The sequence below is a fragment of the Lepidochelys kempii genome, chromosome 11 (genome assembly GCF_965140285.1).
Source record: "Lepidochelys kempii isolate rLepKem1 chromosome 11, rLepKem1.hap1, whole genome shotgun sequence".
Lineage (NCBI taxonomy): Eukaryota > Metazoa > Chordata > Testudines > Cheloniidae > Lepidochelys > Lepidochelys kempii.
Genome location: NC_136390.1, coordinates 1,382,220 through 1,404,181, shown reverse-complemented (window position 1 = coordinate 1,404,181; position 21,962 = coordinate 1,382,220). Strand labels below are relative to the sequence as shown.

The following is a 21,962-nucleotide window of genomic DNA, read 5'->3' as shown; positions in this document are numbered from 1 at the left end:
CTGGGCTGAGAACCGGCCCCCCACCCGCCCCCAGGGCTCAGCACCTCCTTCCTCTCTCCCACCTGCCACTTCCCCATGCCCCCTCCCGGGACAGCCTCCCCACCCAGAGCCCCCCCAGTCTGCGAGCACCTCCCCGGAGCTGAGCCTCCCCCCGCCCCCCACCAGAGCTCGGCCCCCGGGGGGGATCTGCCCAAGGCCCCGCCCGCCGGTCGGTACCGTCTCGAAGTTGAGCAGAGAGTCCACGGCCCGGGCCTTGGCCTCGTTGTCGCGGGTGTTCATGTCCCGCCGGTACTTGGTTCTCCACTCTGTGATGATGATGGTCAGGGCTACGGGGGGGGGGTGTCACACGTCACCCTGTCCTGCTGCCACGGCCCCCCACGCCCAGCCCCTCGGCCACTGCTCCCCCAGACCTGCGCCCCAGGGTCACCGACTGCGGGTGGGGGACGGATCCCAGCACAAGCCCCCCCCGGGGCAGGGCCCCCCCCGCCTCCCCGCCGGGACGAGCCAGCGCAGGGCCCCCCCCACCTCCCGCCGGAACGAATCAGGGCAGGCCCCCCCGCCGCCCGGCCCCCTCCACGAGTCAGCGCAGGGCCCCCCGCACGCACGCACTCAGGTAGAGGCTCATGCAGACGAAGATGATGAGGCCGAACCAGAGGCTGAAGGCCGAGCTGAAGTAGATGATGCCGATGACGACGTCCGCGATGGTGGGGAAGATGCTGAAGATGATGTAGCTGTGGGGGGGTGGGGGGGACAGGAAGGGTCGTGTCAGCCCAGGGTCACCCCTACCCCCTTCCTCCCGCCACCCCATGGGCCTCTCCACCCCCCACCTCCTCTGCCCTCCCTATCCCCCCACCCCGATCCACCTCCCCCGCTGCCCCACAGCCCTGTCCACCCCTCACACCCTCATCCCCACCCGCCACCGCCCCTCTGCCCTGCCCATCTCCCTCTTCCCCCACCCTGACTCACCCTCTGTCCCATAGACCTGCCCCCACTTTACCCCCTTCTCGCCCCCTCCCCGGCTCAGCGGCCACTGCGGGGCGGGGGCTTTGGGGGCGGCTGCCGGAGGCCCCCCCGCGGTACCTGAGCAGGCTGTTGACGCTGCTGGTGCCCCTGTCCACGCTGCGCAGCACCTCGCCCGTCTTGCGCCCCAGATGCCAGCGCAGGGACAGGCCGTGCAGGTGGGCGAAGAGACGCACCTGCACCTGCCGGTTGGTGAACTGCTGCACCCGGATCCACAGGAAGGTCCGCAGGTTGCTGACGAAGCCGGTGGAGCCTGCGGTGGGGGGGGCACGCGATGGATCGGCGGAGACCTCCCCCGCCCACTGCCCAGCGCTGGTACCCGAGGGGGCACGGCCAGGGCAGCAACGCAGCCGGCACCCAGAACCACCCCCGGGCGTAGGCCTGGAGCAGCTCCCCCCAGAGCCCTGAGTGCCACGGGGCCCCTGGAAACGCCTAGACACCTGCCCCCAGCGCCCAAACCCTGGCACCCAAGGGGAGCTGGGACCCACCCAGGGCCCTGGCTGGCCAAAGCAGGGAGGGGCTGGGCCCGGGCTGGCTAATCTGCTCCCTCTGCCGGCCCCTTCCAGGGAATGCCCCCAGCCCCACTGCTGCCCTCCAGCGTCCCCCCATCTCTGTGCCCAGCACTGGGTCAGCAGAGCTGATGCCCACACCCCTGCCATGGCAGCCCCAGTCTCCACAGCAGCTTCCCGCCTGGGCAGGGCAGCGCCCGGAAAGGGCACGCGCAGAGCCTTGCCGCCCCCAGGATTGCCCGAGGGACCGCCCCCTGCCAGGTCCAGAGGGTCGGGGGGCCCAGCCGGGGATCGTCCGTGGCTGGGGGCTAAGGATGGCTTGTGTGCAGGGCACTGCCCGCTACCCTCCCACGGGACAGCATTTCACCATTTCCACCAGGGCCTCAGGCCCTGCCTGGAGCCCCCCATGCCCAGCCCCAAGGCGGCTCCTACCGGCGCCTCCACCCTGCAGGAACTTCAGGAACACGTAGGTGCAGATGGTCCAGGCGACCGTGTGCCAGGCAGCGCCCTCAGTCAGCTCATTCACTGGGGAGACGGGAGACCCGGATCAGAGCGCTGGGGGTGGAGGCGGCTGGCACCACTTCCCTGCAGCCGCGGGAGGGAGCTGGGGCCTGCGTGGCACCCCAACCCCCGTGCCGTGCCGTCCCGCCCCCAGCTTCTCACGGCACCGCTCCCCCGCCACGTGCCAGGGTGCCGCTGCCCAGCCGGCGCTCTCCTGCTACCGCCCCGCCAGCTCCCGGGGCAGGGGCCTGGGATCCACCCGCCCAGACCTCAGTGGTGCTAGAGATAACACGGCCCACGCCCGCGACCACCAGGCAGCAGCCACCCCGGGCTGAAATGCAGCCTCTTCTGGGGTGGGGCACGACAGCCACTGCGGGGTTAGGCCCAGGTGAAGTCCTGGGCTCCTCGGCACTCTGGCAGGCCGAAGGGGACTGCTCATGAGGAGACACCGGGGCCAACAGAGACCCTGGGGAAAGGGCCCCGGGCTGGGCCGTGAATGCAGGGGGCTGGTGGGGGTCCTGAGAGACCGTGCCCCCTAGCTCCAGAGAATTCCCCCCAAGCGCCTCACCTCCCCAGCCTGGGGAGGCCCCCGCAGCTAGACCTGGACAGGCTGGGGGGCAGGAGGGGTCTGGCGTGTGTGGGCTCGTTATCACTGGGGCAGGGAGGACTCTCACCGGGGCAGCACCCTCCCAGCCAGGCACAGGTCAGTTCTTGCTGGGGGTGCCAGGCTCAGCCCCGTGGCAATGAGTCATTCGGGGGGGAGGGACCAGGATGGGAGAGCCGGCCGCTCACCCCACCCTGGGCAAGGGTGTTCCCAGTGCTTTGGGGCAGGATGGGGGCACTGGAGCGCAGACCCACCGCAGGCTGAGTCAGCCAAGGCCCAAGCCCTGCTCCCCACAGGTATCCTGTCCTGGGATGCCCTTCCACACCCCCAGCCCTGCCTCCCAACCCTGGCCTGGGCCCCAGCCCTGCTCCCCCACCTTCTACCCAGGGTACTCGTTCCCCACCCATGAGAAACATGTCAGTACATACCCAGCCCCCCTCCCATCACTCCCCCCTTTCCTTGCCCCCCCCAGCAACACCCCCCCCTCCCCGTTTTAAGGTAGCTGCAGAGCCTGTGGGTGGCAGGGGCCTGGAGCACACACAAAGGGCCCCTGTTCCTGGCTTGGGCTTGGTCTGCCTGAGAAGGGGAGAGGGCTGCCCTAATCCTAAGTGATGGGGGGGGACCCTTGCGGTGGGGGGACACTGCTTCCCACTGCTCAGAGATGGGCCCTTCACCCCCAGCCGTTCCTCTCTTCAGCCGCCTTGGACCAAACATCTGTGGGGAGCCTGGGGACAGGCAGGGACACCACCTGCCGGCTCCATGTGGGGAGAGGTCGGGGTACCTGCCCCACTGCATGTAACCCAGGGGCCTGGCGAGAACACAGGGGTGGCCAGAGGACGCCTGCAGGGGGCAGCCAAGCGTCGGGTCTGGGCAATCTGTGGCCCAGCTCCCCCAACACCCAGGGGAGCACCCCCAAGGTGGGCCTTGGGGCCCTGTCCAGCACTGTGCAGGGCTGGGATGCACCCCAGGGCCATGGTTGGGATGGGGAGCTGGGACTGCAGCCTCTGGCCTGGGGTTGATGGGAGCTCGCTGCGTAGCCCCTGAGGCTGGAGAGCAGCATCTCCCCCAGCCCCCCAGTAGTGGGGGTGAGGGGGGCAGGCAGTTTGTATGCAGGCCAAGGGCCGTTCCCCCCATTGAGACCCCACATTATCCGCCCCGGAGCCTCCTGCCAGCACTGCTTAGCGACGCCTTTGTAAGTCTAAAAGTCAAGGCTGAAAGGCAGACTCCAGGGCCGGCCTCTCCCATTCCCAGTGCCTGGCCTAGCGCCGGGAGCTGGCACCCTAGCAGCTACAAAGGAAAGGGCCCTGCGCTCAGCCAGCCCCAGCCCCACCGACAGTGAACGCAGGGGCTAGGGCTGCCCGGCACCTTCCAGCCCGGCACAAATCGGAGCCACTCGGAGGGACATGGGGAGCATCAAGTGTGGAGCCCGGAGCCCATCAGCCCACCGAGTCAGGGCGTCGGGCCGAGCATCCTGCTTCCCTGAGCCCCCTGCTATCGCCACTGGACGCAGACCTCTCCTTCGCCTTCTCTCCCAGCCTGCTGTGCCCCACTCCAGAGCTGGCTGCAGTGAGGGATCCCTGTATAAACAGTGCCCTCGCCCCACCCCAGAGGTGGCTGCCGCTCAGCGCTGGGGGAGGGATCCCTGTATAAACAGTGCCCTCGCCCCACCCCAGAGGTGGCTGCCGCTCAGCGCTGGGGGAGGGATCCCTGTGTGACACGGGCGTTGGGCGCCTGCGGGGTGACCGTACCAGAGCAGCAGCACCTGATGGAGGGTGCAGAAGGCAGGTCCCCTCTCAGCTCCAGGACACACTCTCCTGCCAGGCCGGAGCTGGGCTGCCTCCGTCCCACAAGGCCTCTGCGACGACACCCGCAGCGGGCTGGGCATGCAGCGGTGCCCGGCTGGGCCCCAGGGTTGGATGCAGGGCTGGATGCCCTGGGCAGGGACTGAGCCACGCCTCCCCATGCTGCACGGGATCCTGGCTGGCCCTCGGCTGAGGGCAGCCTCCCCCCAACCCCCTCAAAGCAGACACCGAACACCGGGCTCATCCCAGGCCCCCTATAAAACCCCACAGGAGAGCACCCCCTGGTGGAGAAGCCAAGGCACGGCCCAATACGTGCCGCAGCTCCCCTCCGCACAGGGCCTCTGCCCGGGGGGCTGCAGACAGAGCAGGGGCCATGGGAACCAGCGCGTACTGGGGCAAGGGGGGGAGGGGGTCCCCTGGGCCTGGCAACCAAGCATCAGACACCCCTCCCACACCTGCTTCCCGGCGGCCCATAGCTCCACGCAGCTGTGTCTGCAGAGGGGGTCACTGGGCAGTGCCAGCCTGCCCTGGGCTGGGGGCGCGACCCCTTCCCCTCCCGGCCCCCCGCCGCGGGCCTCACCGACGTTCTTGTAGTAGATGGGCACGAAGACGTTGATGACGCGCTCCAGCCCCATCAGCACCATGCAGAACAGCACCAGGCCCTGCAGCAGGGGGCTGCCCCGCGGCCACACATACTGCACCAGCAGCCGCAGCTTCCGGCCCAAACCCTTCCAGGTGGAGTGGCTGTCGCGGTCGCCTGCCAGGAGGGGCTGAGATGGAGAAAAGGGGTGAGGAGGGCTGTGTGCCCAGGGCGATCCGTCCCTTCACCCCCGGCCTCAGAGCACTACAGGACTGGGGATACCTGGGCAGGGGGGCAAAAGCTCCCGGCCCTGGGGTGCTGATCCCATGGGCTTGGGGTGAGCCTGGCACAGGGTGAACCAGGCCCTGGGGCGATCCTGGCACTGGGGTGCGGGGTGAACCAGGCCCTGGGGTGAACCAGGCACGGAGATGTGGGGTGAACCAGGCCCTGGGGCAATCCTGGCCCTGGGGTGTGGGGCACAGATACTCCTAGGCCTTGGAGGAGGAGGCCAAAGTGAGAGTCCTGCCGCTCATATGGGGCCACCCAAGTGGGGCAGTGGGGATGTGGAAGGAGGAACCCTGGCTCTGGTGCACAGCGCCCCATGTTTATGGGAGGGGAGAGGACTGATGGGGGGCCCCGACCCCAGCGGTACGGACTGTGCTGTGCTCAGGCATGGGGGAGACTGGGGGCCTGACCCCTGACCCCAGGGTTCAGATCCCGCAGCGCCAGGGCAAGGAGCCAGAGTCTGGCTGCCCCCCTGCTGGCGACGCTGCGTGAGCCAGGGGGTGGCCCGACCCTGGCAGCTCACATCCCCTGCCAAGGGACAGGCCAGCGCTGGGGTGGGGGGAGGCCGGCTGCGGGACACGGCCGAGCCAGCAGCACCATCTGCTGGCAGATTCACTCCTCGCTTAAACCCATTCTTTGCTGGGTCACGTTTACACACTCGATCCAGACCCTGCTGGGGTGAATGCTGGGGTGGGTGGGTCCCCACGCCTGGGCACTGCGGTGGCAGGATCAGGGCCACGGCTGCCTTCCCACCTTGCTTCTGGCTGCCATGGCGGCCCCAGGGTAGGAGAGACAAGGTGCCGCGGGAAGCCCTTCTCGGCCCAAGGCCTGTGGGTGGAAGGTGCCCGTTCTTGAGCGCTGCAGAGCTCCAGGCCCGGGACAGGACGCACCCTCTGCTTCCCTCTTCGGGCCGCAGGAAGAGCCCTGCGGAGCTCGGCAGCTGGCACCAGCAGGCGCTGGGCCAAGGCAAGAGGGTGCCTTCCCTCCCCTGCCTTGTCGCTTGCTCTTTGCTCAGTTCTGCCCAGCAGGCTCCAGCCCAGGGCTCTGGGGTGCTGGTGTCCACCCCCGCCCCACCCCGGACCCCAATCCTGGGACTGAAACCAAGGACAGAATAAACCCTGCGGACAGCTCCATTCCCACCACGGTTCCTCCTCCAGAGCCTGAGCCCGGGGGCCTGCAGTGCCTTTGGGCTGCGGGGGTGGGGGCTAGCAGGAGCAATGGGACAAACTGGCCAGCAGGACACACAGCCTGGACACGGGCAGACAGCTTCGGGGCGGTGGAGGGAGGGTCTGGGACAGCCTCCCCTGGGAGCAGCGGGGGCCACCTGTCTGGTTTGAAGATGGAGCATGATGCGTGTCTGAATGGGCTGACCTCTCAGGGTCGCCTGCAAGAGCAGCGGCTGGAGTCGATGGTCCAGGGGGTCCCACCCAGGCCTGTGTCCCCCTGGTCACCACCCTAGGCACAGGGATGGACAGTACTGAGGCAAGTCCCAGGATCCAGTCCTGATCTCCGTGGGCCGGGCCCAGGGATCCGGGCTGGAGACCGCAGATACAGCTCCACACCCCGGGCCCCACGGCCGCTCTGCTCTCCGGGGAGAGCTCGTCTGGGCAGGGGACAGCGTCCTCGGGGCCGGACCCAGGCTGCGGGAGGAACTCACTGGGACTAAGGCTCACCCCAGCCCTCCCCGATACAAACATCCCGCAGTGGGGACATTTCCCCGGCGCACACAGCGCTCCCCCTGGGCCGGGGATGAGAGGGAGAACAGACCGCCCTGGCCAGGCAAGAGACAGGACAGCCCAGTGGGTAGGGCAGCTCCCCACTGGGCCCCAGACTCCCTGTGGCATGTTCGGTGCCTCCAGCCGCTCTGTACAATGGGGCGGTAGCTGGCCTGCCTGCCAGGCCTGGTGTGGGGCTGAAGATGGTGAGATACCCACATGCAATGGGGATGGGGCCGGAAAAGGACTGGGACAGGTGCCAGTCGCGGTGTTTAACGCACAGCAGGAAGGCACCGGATGCTGGTGAAGGGGGCGGGAGAAGAACCTGTCAGAACAGAACAGTGGGTGGGTGGATGAGCCCCCAAGGGGGTGGGGCTGGGGGGGCTCAGACAGAGACCTGAACACAGCCCTCGAAGGGACGAGGAATGTCTGGGCAGGGAATGGAGGGAGTCTGACCCAGGGGGATGGTCCTCGCCTCCCTCAGCCAGACACAATCTTCTCCAGCTCCATCGTCCCCCAGGCAGCATCTGCCCCCCAACTCCTCTTGGAGGGCTGGGGGTGCGGTGCCCATCACACCAAGACACAGGCAAGCTGGGGCCAGTAACGCACACTGAGTGCCCAGGCGACGGGGCCCTTTGAAGAGATCACACGTACCAGGGGTGCAGCAAGGGGGGCCCGGGCCCCCCCGCTCCCTGACCAGAGCTGGGTGGCTTAATGGCAGAGCCCCTTCCCTCCTGGCATGACAGAGGGGCGCCCAACCAAATCTGAGTGGTGCTGTGACCCTGTGCCCTGGCTTCCCCCCTCTGCAGTCCTTCAGTGCCCATGGGCACCGGACACTCCTCGCTCCAGGGAGAAGTGGAGCAGGGGGCACCAGGTGCCCGCAAGGAGGGGTGAGGGCTGGAGCCAGGCTTTGGGTACTTCCTGGGGAAGTGAAGGGCTGGGCGTGGGGCAGTGTGGATGGAGTGTGGGGCTGGGTGTGGGGCAGCAGGAAGGAAGTAAGTGTGGGACTGGGCTATAACACAGCATGTAGACCTCCGGGCTCTGGGACATGCCCGGTGCCTACACTGTGGTTTATAGCCCCGCAGCCGCAGCCCCTGACCTGGGCCAGCTGTGGGGTTGAGGTCCGTGTGGAAGCACCCTCCTGAGGGGTCGGCCAGGTTCAGCTGGCAGCTGCGGGACATAAGCACCTGCTGTGCACTGAAGCTGGAGGGATTCACGCCCTCAGGAGGGAGCTGCAGCCGGATGGCAAGGCCGGGTGACTGGGACACTCTCAGAACCATCAGCAGCACCAATCCCCATCCTGCAGGGTGCAACTGCCCCCAAAGCCTGGGGCTGGGTAGGGTTCAGCACCCAGGGAAAGTGCAACTCGTCCAGGCTGGGCTGGTGCAGGGCTCCTCCCTCTGGCCTGCTCAGCCCACACCCTAGATCCTCTCCACCTCACGGAGCTGCTCCCATCTCCCTTGTGCCCAAGTGGGGCACTGAGCCACCACCCCAGGGAGGCAGCAGGACCCACGGAACCCTTTCCCAGCAGAATCGACCTCTCACAAACCACTGTGATAACCCAACACAGCCCTGTTCTGGTGATGCCCCTCACCCCCCTACAACCCGCCCCCGGACACCTGCGAGGGACAGGGGGACCCACCTGCCTGTTCTCCACATCGCGCTCATCCTCGTTCACCAGCAGCATGTAGGGCTTGTGCGGCAGCCCGGGCGCCTTCATCCCCAGCACGAAGAGGGCGAAGGTGCAGACATACCGCAGCACCCACAGACTGAACTGCACCTGCATGGGAGCCACGGATCAGCCACCTGCAGCCCCGAGATCCCAGCCCCCCTCGCAGGCTGGAGCCCTCAGCTTTGAGCCAGAGACCTGGAGAGCAGGCCGGGGGCTCAGAGACAAGCGGCCCCCGTGGCGCTGGGAGGGCCCAGGTGCGTGGGCAAAGGCAGGACGCTTGGCTGGGCTGGGTCGTGCCTGCGTGGATGGGCTCAGACTTGGGGGGCGTCTCGGGGTGGCAGGCCCACGAACCAGGTGAGAGGAGGCTGCGATGCGAGCCGGGCTCTGGAGAGACAGGGCTGGACAGAGAGGGGGAGACAGAGCCCAAACGGTCCTGCCGCTGGCCGGTCTGGCCTCGTCCGAGCCTCCGCTCCCCCGTGCTGACCCGCGGCCCCCACAGGCTGGCTCCAGGGCACTAGGAAAGGCCTGACGCTGCCGACGCCAGTGCACGGGTCTGGTGCAGTGCGAACGTCTCCGACCACAGCCTGCGCTCGCTGGGCAGAGCTGACGGGCCAAGCAGGAGGGCTAGGGCCAGCCGCATGCCCTGCCCTGAGGGGAGTGGGACCCGAGGCCTGGCCCACTGATGGATCCTCCAGGGACTCTTCAACGGCCGGGGATCCTGGGGATCCGGGACTGTGGGTCCCGCTGAGGACCAGGCCCCAGGGGGCACCAAGGGGTGGAGAAGGGGCGTTCATGCCACGTCCCGGCTGCTCCCCCTCTAGCTAGTCTCTCCACTCTGAGGCCGGTGAGGTCTGGGAGCTCCAGGATCTGGGGCGCTGGGCAGTCACCTCTCTCCCAGCGCGGAGTGGGGCCCGCGGCCCAGGCTAGTGGGAGCCATCCTGCCCCAGCCAGGGGCGGGGGGAGCTTGGCCAGCCGGAGCTCTAGGATGTGGCTGGGGGCCCCCCTTGCCTGGGAACGGGTACCCCTAGCACCCCACAGCAGGGGACGCCCCGATAACGCCCCCCACGGCTGCCGGGTGAGGCTCGGCGAGAGTAGCCAGGGTCCCATCCCTGGAGGAGCTGTGGTGAGTGAGGGGCCCCTAGATGAGGTATCGGGGCTGGGTTGAAGTGGGGCAGCTGTCTGGCTGGGGGGGAGGGGTATCTAAAGCCCCCCCTTTCCCTCGGAGCTACCCCCATCTGCGCAGTGGGGCCAAAGAGGGACGAGACAAACATCCCGACCCACGGGGTGTGGGGAGGGGGAGGCAGGGCCCGGGGGGTTCATGCAGCACCGCAGAGCCCCCCACCAGCCTGCGCCACTGGCCCCGGGAGTAGGATGAGCTCCCTGAGGGAAGGGGGCCCCACATCCAGCCCCGGGAACACAGACCCCCCCACCCCCCCCGCCAGTGACTCAGCAGGACACAGCCAGCGGGAGCCCTGCCCCACGGGGCCTGCCCCACCCCACCGTGACTCAGCAGGAATCCCAGGGCCGGGCAGCCGAGGCCTGGGTGGGGGGAGAAACAGGGGCTGCCTCTCCCCGGGGGTCCCCGGCCTCCGCAGGGTAAACGCCCTGGAGGGGGAGGCAGTGCTGGGGGGGTTCCAGGGGGCTGAACGATACGGGCCGGAGAGCAGGACAAACTCCCCAGCCGGGAGGTGGCTCCGCTGGAACTGTCCCCATGGGAAGGGCCGGGGCCCTGGCATTCGGGGCTTTCCAATCCGAGCCGGGGACAGCCCTCCCCACAGCCGGACGCTGGCAGTGACTGGCCCAGTGCCACCGCACACGGCTGCCCAGTGAACAGCCCTGATAATGGGGAAGGGACATCTGGGACCATCCCTGCAAGCCCTCACCGCAGGGCTGCCTGGGGAAGGGGGTTCAGAGGCAGCCAGCCTGGCAGACGGGGGATCCTCCGGTGCCCTGGCATTAGGGGCCGGACCAGCCAGCACCAGTGACATCTATGGGGCCAGGTGGGGCTCCAGACCAGCAGGGCTCTGCTCTGCCCTGGGCTCGGGGGGTGCAATCGATGGGCTAACCCCAGGGGCAGGCTGCACCTGGCAGCGCTCCCAGGGCGTGGGGGCCCAAACCCAAACCGGACCCTGCTCAGGCTGAGGGGGGAGGCTTCCTGTCTCTACCCAAAGAGGGACTGGGGTGCAGCCCAGCAACAGCCCCAAGCCCCCCACTCCGGGCTCCGCCAACCCTCCAGGCCCTCGCCCCCCACCTACCTTCTGAGGGGTGTCTCCCAGGGACCACCACCACAGGGGGCTCCTCCAGGACACCAGGGCCAGGTTCTCGGCCGCAAAGGCCAGCGCCCAGAAGAGCAGCAGGACGGTGCCGTGGCCTCTGGTCCTGTCCTGCGCCAGCACCCGGGTGTGCTCCAGCCGCAGGAGGCCGAGGGAGCAGCCCCAGCCCACAGCCGAGAGGCAGCCGTACAGCACCAAGTAGCCGGAGAGCGGCCCCGCACCCAGCGCCTGCCACAGGAGGGCGCCGAGGGGCTGCCCCGCCAGCAGCAGCGAGAGCAGCACCTGCCCGTGGTAGAGGCGCGAGCGGGGGACGTGCTTGGGCTCCATGGCGCGGCCGAATCGGGCGTAGCAGCCGTACTGCAGGGCGCCCAGCAGGAGGCAGACGCTCAGCAGCACGGCGGGCACCAGCGTGAAGTAAAAGCAGGGGGCGAGCCCCTGCTGCGCCCAGGCCTGGGAGAGGGTGCCGTTCCCCGGGCAGTAACTCCCCAGCACCGCCATCCTGCCGGCCGAGAGGCTGCGGAGACACAACGGCACAAACGCGGGCGCTCAGCAGGCGGCTGGCACCGAGGCGAGTGGACGCTGACATGGCCGCGCACAGACGCGCGTGAGCACCCCTGCTCCGAGGTGTGCAAACACACACTGACAGCCATGCAACACAGATATTCTACTCTGCGTAGGTTCTCCGACCACACTCCTCACCCCAGCAACTCAGCCCCCAGGAAGACAGGCTCCGTCGAGAGTGGGATGCAAACACCGGCGTGCACAGCACAACGGATCAGCAATCCAGGGCTGCAACCACTCAGCCATCTTGTGTGACGGGTGTGCAAATACAGGGCCACAAGCCCACGCGTGCGTACAGACCCTTGCACTGCATGGTCAAATCCCCAAGCCAGTGCCCAGGCACACCCATGGCGGGACACAGTTCCCTGGATCTCCCTCCCCCGCAGCTTCCTGCAGAGATCATGGCCTGGGCCCATCGGAAGGCTGGGATTCCCCGCAGCCCTCCCTGGACACAGCACTGGCCTGGTCTGGCCCTGCACCAGCTCAAACCCTGCTGGGACACAGGCAGGGAGGGGGCTGGTAATCAGAGGGGCATGGCACTTCACACTGGTGCCTGGCGTGCCCCTCAGGGGGCTATAAACCAACACGACCCCCCCAGGAGATGAGCTCCAGAGGCCGGGCCTTGCACTTCTCTGAGGCCAAGGCTGAGTAGTGGCCATTCATCCAGTGGCCCCAGCCGGGCAGTGTGCCCACGCTGGGTGGGGGCAGGGGGCTGTGTTCCCCCAGTGCAGCCGTACCGCCCTCTGGGTAGGTACCCCATAATTCGCTGCCCAGAGCAATGGCTCCTGGGACGCCTTGGAACGAGGGCTGTCCATTAACCGCAGTTAACTCAAGCAATTAACTCAACACAAATTAACACGGTTAAAAAAATTAATTGCGATTCATCGCAGTGTTAAACAATAGAATACCCCTCAAAACTGATTATAAATATTTGTGGATTTTTTCTCCATTTTCAAGTATATTGAATGCAATGACAACGCAGAATACACAGCGTACAGGGCTCTCTTTACATTATTGGTTTTGATTGCACATATTTGCACCGTAATAAAGATAAACAAAAGAAATAATATTTTTCAGGTCACTCCGTACACGTCCCGTCCTGAGATCTCTCTTTGTCCTGAAAGTGCAACTTACAAAGGTGGAATTATCTTTGTTACATAACCGCTCTCAAAACCAAAACCCTGTAAAACTTCAGAGCCCACAAGTCCACTCAGTCCAACTTCTTGTTCAGCCAGTCGCTCAGACAAACAGCTTCGGTTACATTTGCAGGAGAAAATGACTGGGTGACCATGTCACCTGACAGTGAGACCAGGTGTTCGCAGGGCACGGTTGTAGCCGGCGTGGCGAGATATTTACGCGCCAGATGCGCTAAACCTTCAGCTGCCCCTTCGTGCTTCGACTTGCAGATTGCAGGACTTCTGTTTAACGTTTTTTACAGTGCAACTATTTGTAATAAAAACCAACAACATAAAGTGAGCCCTGTACCCTTCGTATCCTGCGTTGTCACTGAAATCAAGATATTGGAAAACATAGAAAAACATCCACAAATATTTATAATGCTTCAATTAAAGCTGCGATTAATCACGATTCATTTTGTAATCGTTTGACAGCCCTAGTTGAAACAAATCACACCAAGCCGGCAGCGGGTGCAGGACGCAGCCGAGCTGCGAGGGGGGCACGGCCCTGAGCGCGCACCCACCCGTGCGATTCCACACTGCCCCGGCCATGCTGGCAGGCAGGGGGGGCCCTGCACGGGGGGGGGGGGAGCAGAGCGCGAGCTGCATACACCAGTGGTCCTGAACCCCCCGGCACCACGAGGTGCCCCATGACCACCTTGCCCCACGGGGCACCTGAGCACCAAGCGTTCTGCAGGGGGCGAAGGGGAGCACAGGACGGGGCCCAAGGCTGCAGAGGGGCAGGGACGGGCAGGGGGACCCGGGTGGGCAAAGGACCAGTGTTGAAGCCGGGGGGGGGCGGGTTTCAGGCTCAGCCACCCCCAGTTCCCTCCGGCCCCTTCACACCCTGGAGCCCCGAAAGCTTCCATGGGGGAGACCGGCCTCCTCAACGCCCCCATCTATCCCACACCGGGGGGGGACCGGCCCCCTCGCCTCCCCCGGCCTCCTCAACCCCCCCACCAGCCCCACATGGGGGGGACCAGCCCCCTCGCCTCCCCCGGCCTCCTCAACCCCCCCACCAGCCCCACATGGGGGGGACCAGCCCCCTCGCCTCCCCCGGCCTCCTCAACCCCCCCACCAGCCCCACATGGGGGGGACCAGCCCCCTCGCCTCCCCCGGCCTCCTCAACCCCCCCACCAGCCCCACATGGGGGGGACCAGCCCCCTCGCCTCCCCCGGCCTCCTCAACCCCCCCACCAGCCCCACATGGGGGGGACCGGCCCCCTCGCCTCCCCCGGCCCCCTCGCCTCCCCCCACCAGCCCCACATGGGGGGGACCGGCCCCCTCGCCTCCCCCGGCCCCCTCGCCTCCCCCCACCAGCCCCACATGGGGGGGACCGGCCCCCTCGCCTCCCCCCACCAGCCCCACATGGGGGGGGGACCGGCCTCCTCGCCTCCCCCGGCCCCCTCGCCTCCCCCCACCAGCCCCACATGGGGGGGACCGGCCTCCTCAGCCCCCCACCAGCCCCACACGGGGGTCAGTCGCGTCACACCCCCGCCCCACACGGGGGCTCTGCCCGGCCCCTCTCACCTGCCCCGCTCCGGCCGCGGCTCCAGCTCCCAGCCCAGCTGCGCACACGCTGCGGCCTGCCGGCTCCCGCCGGGTCCTAGTGCCCGGACGGCCACTGGCCTGGCTACGGACCCCCCGGACCCCCCGAGCTCCCCTGCACCCTCTGCCCAGAACCCCGGGACCTGATCCCCCCGTGCCCCGCCCCCCATCCCCTGCACCCTCTGCCCAGACACCCGGGACCTGATCCCCCCGTGCCCCGCCCTCCATCCCCTGCACCCTCTGCCCAGACACCCGGGACCTGATCCCCCCGTGCCCCGCCCCCCATCCCCTACACCCTCTGCCCAGAACCCCGGGACCTGATCCCCCCGTGCCCCGCCCCCCATCCCCTGCACCCTCTGCCCAGAACCCCGGGACCTGATCCCCCCGTGCCCCGCCCCCCATCCCCTGCACCCTCTGCCCAGACACCCCGGGACCTGATCCCCCCGTGCCCCGCCCCCCATCCCCTGCACCCTCTGCCCAGACACCCGGGACCTGATCCCCCCGTGCCCCGCCCCCCATCCCCTACACCCTCTGCCCAGAACCCCGGGACCTGATCCCCCCGTGCCCCGCCCCCCATCCCCTGCACCCTCTGCCCAGACACCCCGGGACCTGATCCCCCCGTGCCCCGCCCCCCATCCCCTGCACCCTCTGCCCAGACACCCGGGACCTGATCCCCCCGTGCCCCGCCCCCCATCCCCTGCACCCTCTGCCCAGACACCCCGGGACCTGATCCCCCCGTGCCCCGCCCCCCATCCCCTGCACCCTCTGCCCAGAACCCCGGGACCTGATCTCCCCGTGCCCCGCCCCCCATCCCCTGCACCCTCTGCCCAGAACCCCGGGACCTGATCCCCCCGTGCCCCGCCCCCCATCCCCTGCACCCTCTGCCCAGACACCCCGGGACCTGATCCCCCCGTGCCCCGCCCTCCATCCCCTGCACCCTCTGCCCAGACACCCGGGACCTGATCCCCCCGTGCCCCGCCCCCCATCCCCTACACCCTCTGCCCAGAACCCCGGGACCTGATCCCCCCGTGCCCCGCCCCCCATCCCCTGCACCCTCTGCCCAGAACCCCGGGACCTGATCCCCCCGTGCCCCGCCCCCCATCCCCTGCACCCTCTGCCCAGACACCCCGGGACCTGATCCCCCCGTGCCCCGCCCCCCATCCCCTGCACCCTCTGCCCAGACACCCGGGACCTGATCCCCCCGTGCCCCGCCCCCCATCCCCTACACCCTCTGCCCAGAACCCCGGGACCTGATCCCCCCGTGCCCCGCCCCCCATCCCCTGCACCCTCTGCCCAGACACCCCGGGACCTGATCCCCCCGTGCCCCGCCCCCCATCCCCTGCACCCTCTGCCCAGACACCCGGGACCTGATCCCCCCGTGCCCCGCCCCCCATCCCCTGCACCCTCTGCCCAGACACCCCGGGACCTGATCCCCCCGTGCCCCGCCCCCCATCCCCTGCACCCTCTGCCCAGAACCCCGGGACCTGATCTCCCCGTGCCCCGCCCCCCATCCCCTGCACCCTCTGCCCAGAACCCCGGGACCTGATCCCCCCGTGCCCCGCCCCCCATCCCCTGCACCCTCTGCCCAGACACCCGGGACCTGATCCCCCCGTGCCCCGCCCCCCATCCCCTGCACCCTCTGCCCAGACACCCCGGGACCTGATCCCCCCGTGCCCCGCCCCCCCATCCCCTGCACCCTCTGCCCAGACACCCCGGGACCTGATCCCCCCGTGCCCCGCCCCCCATCCCCTGCACCCTCTGCCCAGACACCCGGGACCTGATCCCCCCGTGCCCCGCCCCCCATCCCCTGCACCCTCTGCCCAGACACCCCGGGACCTGATCCCCCCGTGCCCCGCCCCCCATCCCCTGCACCCTCTGCCCAGACACCCCGGGACCTGATCTCCCCGTGCCCCGCCCCCCATCCCCTGCACCCTCTGCCCAGACACCCCGGGACCTGATCCCCCCGTGCCCCGCCCCCCATCCCCTACACCCTCTGCCCAGACACCCCGGGACCTGATCCCCCATCCCCTGCTCCCTCTGCCCAGAGACTCCGGGACCTGATCCCCCCGTGCCCCGCCCCCCATCCCCTGCACCCTCTGCCCAGACACCCGGGACCTGATCCCCCCGTGCCCCGCCCCCCATCCCCTGCACCCTCTGCCCAGACACCCCGGGACCTGATCCCCCCGTGCCCCGCCCCCCCATCCCCTGCACCCTCTGCCCAGACACCCCGGGACCTGATCCCCCCGTGCCCCGCCCCCCATCCCCTGCACCCTCTGCCCAGACACCCCGGGACCTGATCTCCCCGTGCCCCGCCCCCCATCCCCTGCACCCTCTGCCCAGACACCCCGGGACCTGATCCCCCCGTGCCCCGCCCCCCATCCCCTGCACCCTCTGCCCAGACACCCCGGGACCTGATCCCCCCGTGCCCCGCCCCCCATCCCCTGCACCCTCTGCCCAGACACCCCGGGACCTGATCTCCCCGTGCCCCGCCCCCCATCCCCTGCACCCTCTGCCCAGACACCCCGGGACCTGATCCCCCCGTGCCCCGCCCCCCATCCCCTGCACCCTCTGCCCAGACACCCCGGGACCTGATCCCCCCATGCCCCGCCCCCCATCCCCTACACCCTCTGCCCAGACACCCCGGGACCTGATCCCCCCGTGCCCCGCCTCCCCATCCCCTGCACCCTCTGCCCAGACACCCGGGACCTGATCCCCCCGTGCCCTGCCTCCCCATCCCCTACACCCTCTGCCCAGACACCCCGGGACCTGATCCCCCATTCCCTGCTCCCTCTGCCCAGAGACCCCGGGACCTGATCCCCCCGTGCCCGGCCCCCCTGTTCCCAGGACCCGCAATCCCCCCTGCACCCTCTGCCCAGACACCCCAGGACCTGATCCCCCGGTGCCCCGCTCCCCCCCCCATCCCCTGCTCCCTCTATCCAGACACCCCGGGACCTGATCCCCCATGCTGAAGGCCAAGGGTGGGGGTTGTGCACAGTAATGCTTGGACAGAGCCCCCAGTGCAGGTCCCAGCTGCACTTGGGGTGGACTCCAGCGGTGCAGGGCCCCAGCTCATCAGGCTTCTGCTGCCAAGGCCCCACAGCGATGGCTGGGGGACCCTGGGGCTGCTCTTGTGGGCCTAGGGGCAGGACGTTCTTCAGGAGCCCTGCGCAGGAACCAGCCTCTTCTCTGAGCCCGTTTCCAGGATGGTGGGGCCCGTGTGGGGTGTGTTTGTTCAGCCAGGCTGGGGCCCAGCGCAGCGGCCTCTCCCTCCCAGTGGCTGAGCTTTGGGGCTGCTCGCGAGCCAGGCGCTCAGCTGGCCCGACTCCTGGTGCTCTGTGGGTGTTTGAGCTGCAAGGGGGGCCTTTGGCCCCACAGCTCTTTGACCAGACCGCTCCCAAATGCCTAAGCGAGGCTGAGGCAGCCCCCACCCCACCAGGAGGGCCAGGCCCAGGTGTGGGGGGCAACACACAGAGCACCCCTGGACCCTGCCCTAGTGCTGTCAGTGCAAGGTTCACAGCACCTCGGAACTTCGAGTGAACTGAGCCTCACAACCTACAGGGCTGAGCCAGGATCTCAAGCCCATTGCACAGATGGGGAAACTGAGGCACAGAGTGGGGGAAGGGGGCCAAGCTCACCCAGGAAGCCAGTGGCAGAGCCAGGAATAGAACTCTGTGTCACGGAGTCCCCGGGCGATGCTCTGAATCTGCTCCCTACGAAGCCAGTCAGGACTCTAGGAACGTCTCCTCTCGGGGAGCAGCCTGTCTGCAGGACCCACAGCTCACCCGGCTTCCACCTTCCTGGGTCTGACCTCAGAGCATTCAGCATCTTCTGCCCCTCCGTGCGCTTCCCACAGCGAGTTCGCCCAGGCGGGGTCCTGGGGAAGCCAGAGGATCCTGCCCCCCAGCTCCGCAGTCAGACGGGACTCTCAGCCAGCCAGTAAAACAGGAGGTTTATGAGACGACAGGAACATGGTCTAACACAAAGCTTGTAAGTACAGAGAATAGGACCCCTCAGCCAGGTCCCTCTAGGGGGCAGGGAGGCCAGAGCCACATCTGGGCCTCCCTCCATTTCCACAGCCAGCTCTAAATTGAAACTCTCCCGCCCCTCCTCTGGCCTTTGTTCCTTTCCCGGGCCAGGAGGTCACTTGGTCTCTTTGTTCTCCAACCCCTTCAGTTGGCCCCTTTGCAAGGGCAGGCCCAGGCCATCAGTGGCCAGGGGACAGGGTGTCAGCCATTCTCTGTGCAGACCCCATCACACTGGCCCTCTAGGGCTCTGCCACAATCACACCCCCTGATCCCCCCACCTGGATACTTAAGAACTGCCTAGGGGAAACTGAGGCACCCACACAGTATTCAGAGAAAACATTAAGAACATTCCCACTTTGTCACACCCTGGTCTCCCAAATTCTAGTGTCCCCTATCCCCACCCGGTGCTCTAACCATTTGAGACCCCTCCCCTCCCAGAGCTGGGAATAGAACCCAGGAATCCTGGCTTCAAGTCCCCAGCCCCCGCCACCCAACCTCAAGAGCTGTAGATGTTGTGGGGGGGGGGGGAGCGAATGGGACTTATCCCCTTTGTGTGTCCATTCACACCAAGCCACCCACAGCCAAGGTGTCCCATTGACGCTGGTGCAGGGCCAGGTTAGCGCACAGGGCACCAAGAGGCTCCCCCGGCGCGCGTTGTAAACCAGTTAACACCACGGTGCAGCCTGCCCAGAGAAGCCTTGTCAGCTCCCTGCTAGCCAGCCCTGTGCTTCCCCCAGCCCCAGCTGACCTAGGCCCAGAGGGAGGCAGAGGCCCCAGCTCGCTGCAGTCACAGCAGGGAACAGCTGCGATCGCCCTGTGTCTTCTGCAGGGAGCAGGGTGCAGGGTGCAGAGCGTGTGGGGAGAATCCCTGGTGCCACCTCGCCAGCTCCTCAGCGGCAGCGCGAGACCCCCAAGGCTGCGTCATCGCGGCGCGGGGCAGGGCCGGGACATCACCCCAACCTTGTGACCAGGCATTGTAACAAGGGACTCCCAGGAGAACTTGGGATTCCCAGCTTCCAGGCCACTGCTCTACCCACTAGACACCATTCCCTTCCCGCTCAGCCTGGCAGGCTCGCTGGACGGGAACTCACGTGTAGGTAATTCACCCCCAGTTCAGGGGTGGGCTGAGGGAGGCCCCATGTGCTCGTGCCCTGTGGGCAGAGGGGCAGAGCCAGGGATGGCAGTGGGCACGGGCGAGCATAGCCAGCCGTCTGACTGTCTGTCTGCTGGGGAGGGGCTGGTTTTGCTGCTCCACTCTGGAGGAAGTTCAAGGGAGGAAGACAAAAAGCCAGGGAACAGGGGGTGGGATGGGGGTGTGTGACAGGATTAGGGTTGGGCTTGGAGGATGGGTGAGCCGGGAGAGAACCACGGCGTGGGTGGCCCCCAGCCCTGTGCCCCTTCATGCACCTGGCCAGGGCATCAGCCGTCACTGGGGAAGTCACACCAGAGCAGGGAACTGGGCTGGGGGAAGGGCTCCTGGTTAAAGCAGATCCCTGCTCTGACCACCCTCCATTGATCCCAGCCAGTCAGCTGCAGCACCTGCCCACTGACCCATCCTGCCCGCCGCAGGGTGAGTGAGCAGGACCCACACACCCTCCCGGAGAAAGGTCACCTAGGACAGGAGGCACCCAGCCGCCTGCCGGGCTCTCTGCCAGGGTATATTTAGCTGCCCTGCCCCTGCATGGCAGGCCCAGGGCATTGCTGCAGTCTGTGTCTCGTTTAGGGACGAGGGACTTCGTGTCGAGAGGGTTGTGTGCCAAGCAGCCATGCCTCGGACTTGGGAATCCTCCTGCGTGGGGCCACTACAGCGTGTCGTGCCCTGGACCTGGGAACGAGGGAATCCTGGTCACATGACACTGACATGCCTTGCGTGCGCGGAGGCAAAGTCCAGGCTCTCCTCCCTAGGAGCATGGGGAATCAGTAATGAGACCAGCCTGGAAACCAGACCCACCCCCTCCTCTCAGCCCCCTAGACCCCACCACGCCGCGTCCCCGCTGAATGCCCAAAATGTCCAGCATTGGGACATCGAGGCAGGAAGGGTCTGATTTGCAAAGATGCTCAGTGACCTTAAGCAACCCGGCCCTCCCCTTCTGGGAGGGAGGAAAGCACAGAAACAAATCCCTCTCCTGGGGGGGGTGACTGGAAATTGATACTGACGAGACATTGACTGGGACCACTGTGAAACTGACTCGTCTACTTCCACCCTTCAGCCCCGGTGGAAAGAGGGAAGCCGAGGTCACCCTGAAAAGAAAGCACAGTCTGGGGCCTCCCCTGTCAGCAGGACGCAGGGAGGGGATTTGGGTTTACTTAGCCCTTTGCAGGCATTATACAGCATGATCCCTTTCGCCTCTGAGCAGCGATGAATAGTACCGGAGCTGGCAGGACGTTACATTGGTGCCCGATCCTTTCCCTTACGGAGAACTGCCCTGGTGCAGAAGCACCCGGACATTGTCTAACGCCCCCAGCAGTTCATATTTGGTCTGTAGGCCCTGCCCCATTCCGTGCACAGGTGGGACACGCAAGGGGACTTACGACTGCGCGGGCAGCTGCTTCTCTGCCATCTCCTCACTTTCGAGGGCTTGACCTTGACACTCACTGAATGTGCTGTTCGTGGCGGCTTTGTGTGGGTGTGTTTTTAACCATGACACCGCCCTTGCTGTGGCGGCTGAGGGGGCAGGGTGGAGAACGCGGGTGGGTTAATGCCTCTGCATTGGCTGTGTAATAAAAACAAGAGCAAAAGGAGGTGTGACGAAGTGGGACTGTTCTTAATGTTTCCTCTGAATAGTGTGGGGGCGCCTCAGTTTCCCCTAGGCAGTTCTTAAGTATCTAGGTGGTGGGGTAAGGGTGTATGATCCTTGCAGAGCCCTAGAGGGCAGGTGTTGCAGGGGTCTGGACACAGAGAATGGCCGACACCCTGTTTCCTGGCCACCGATAGCCTGGCCCTTCCTCCCTGCAAGGTGAGAGCTAAAGGGTTGGAGAACAAAGGAATCCGGTGCCCTCCTGGCCGGGGAAGGGGACAAAGCCCAGAGGAGGAGGGGCTGGAGGGAGTTTCAGTTTGGGGCTGGTTGGAGACATGGAGTGAAGGGCAGAGGTGGTGGTCTGGCTCACTGCCCCCCAAAATGGACCCAGCTGAGGGTCCTGTTCTCTGCACCTACAAGCTCTGTTTTAGACCATGTTCCTGTCGTCTAATAAACCTCTGTGTTACTGGCTGGCTGAGAATCACGTCTGCCTGCGGAGTTGGGGGGCAGGACCCTCTGGCTTCCCCAGGACCCCGCCTGGGCGGACTCACTGTGGGAAGCACATGGAGGGGCAGAGGAGGCTGAATGCTCCGAGGTCGGACCCAGGAAGGTGGAAGCCGGGTGAGCTGTGTGTCCTGCAGACAGGCTGCTCCCCAAGAGGAGACTCCCCCAGAGTCCTGCCTGGCTTCCTGGGGAGCAGTCCCAGAGCATCGCCCGGGGACTCTGTGACAGGAGGCAGCAGCCGTATGCCTCCTCGCAGGAGGGCAGGTCATTGGTATGTCTCTTAGTTAGCTTGTGGCTCCTGGCTGGTGCTTGTCACTCTGCGAGCTGAGCCCCCCAGACGCCTTGTCAGGGGCCCATTAGCACCGAGGGATCAAGGGACAGGCCCATAAGAGCAGAGACTAGAAGGCAGCTCTCTGGCCTCCCAGAGCTGCCCCATGAGCCCAGCCTCCTG

The 21,962-nt window shown here is 66.9% G+C and overlaps 1 protein-coding gene across 4 annotated transcripts in view; it reads right to left on the bottom strand.

Moving 5' to 3' along the window:
- ABCB6 (ATP binding cassette subfamily B member 6 (LAN blood group)) overlaps positions 1–18,037 on the bottom strand; it is a 28,240-nt gene extending 10,203 nt beyond the window's left edge. For 3 of the 4 annotated variants that reach the window (XM_073304851.2, XM_073304854.1, XM_073304852.2), the window contains exons 1-8: positions 14,227–14,307; positions 10,944–11,475; positions 8,659–8,796; positions 5,017–5,206; positions 1,962–2,054; positions 1,081–1,273; positions 610–731; positions 217–326 (exon numbers count right to left, since the gene is read on the bottom strand). In XM_073304851.2, the coding sequence (XP_073160952.1) occupies positions 217–326; positions 610–731; positions 1,081–1,273; positions 1,962–2,054; positions 5,017–5,206; positions 8,659–8,796; positions 10,944–11,459 (1,362 nt within the window). In that variant the 5' untranslated portion in view covers positions 11,460–11,475; positions 14,227–14,307. Of the gene's footprint in view, positions 1–216; positions 327–609; positions 732–1,080; positions 1,274–1,961; positions 2,055–5,016; positions 5,207–8,658; positions 8,797–10,943; positions 11,476–14,226; positions 14,308–17,879 lie in introns of those variants that run through there. The other variant, XM_078854752.1, reaches the window with a different exon arrangement.
- Positions 18,038–21,962: the final 3,925 nt, after the last annotated feature.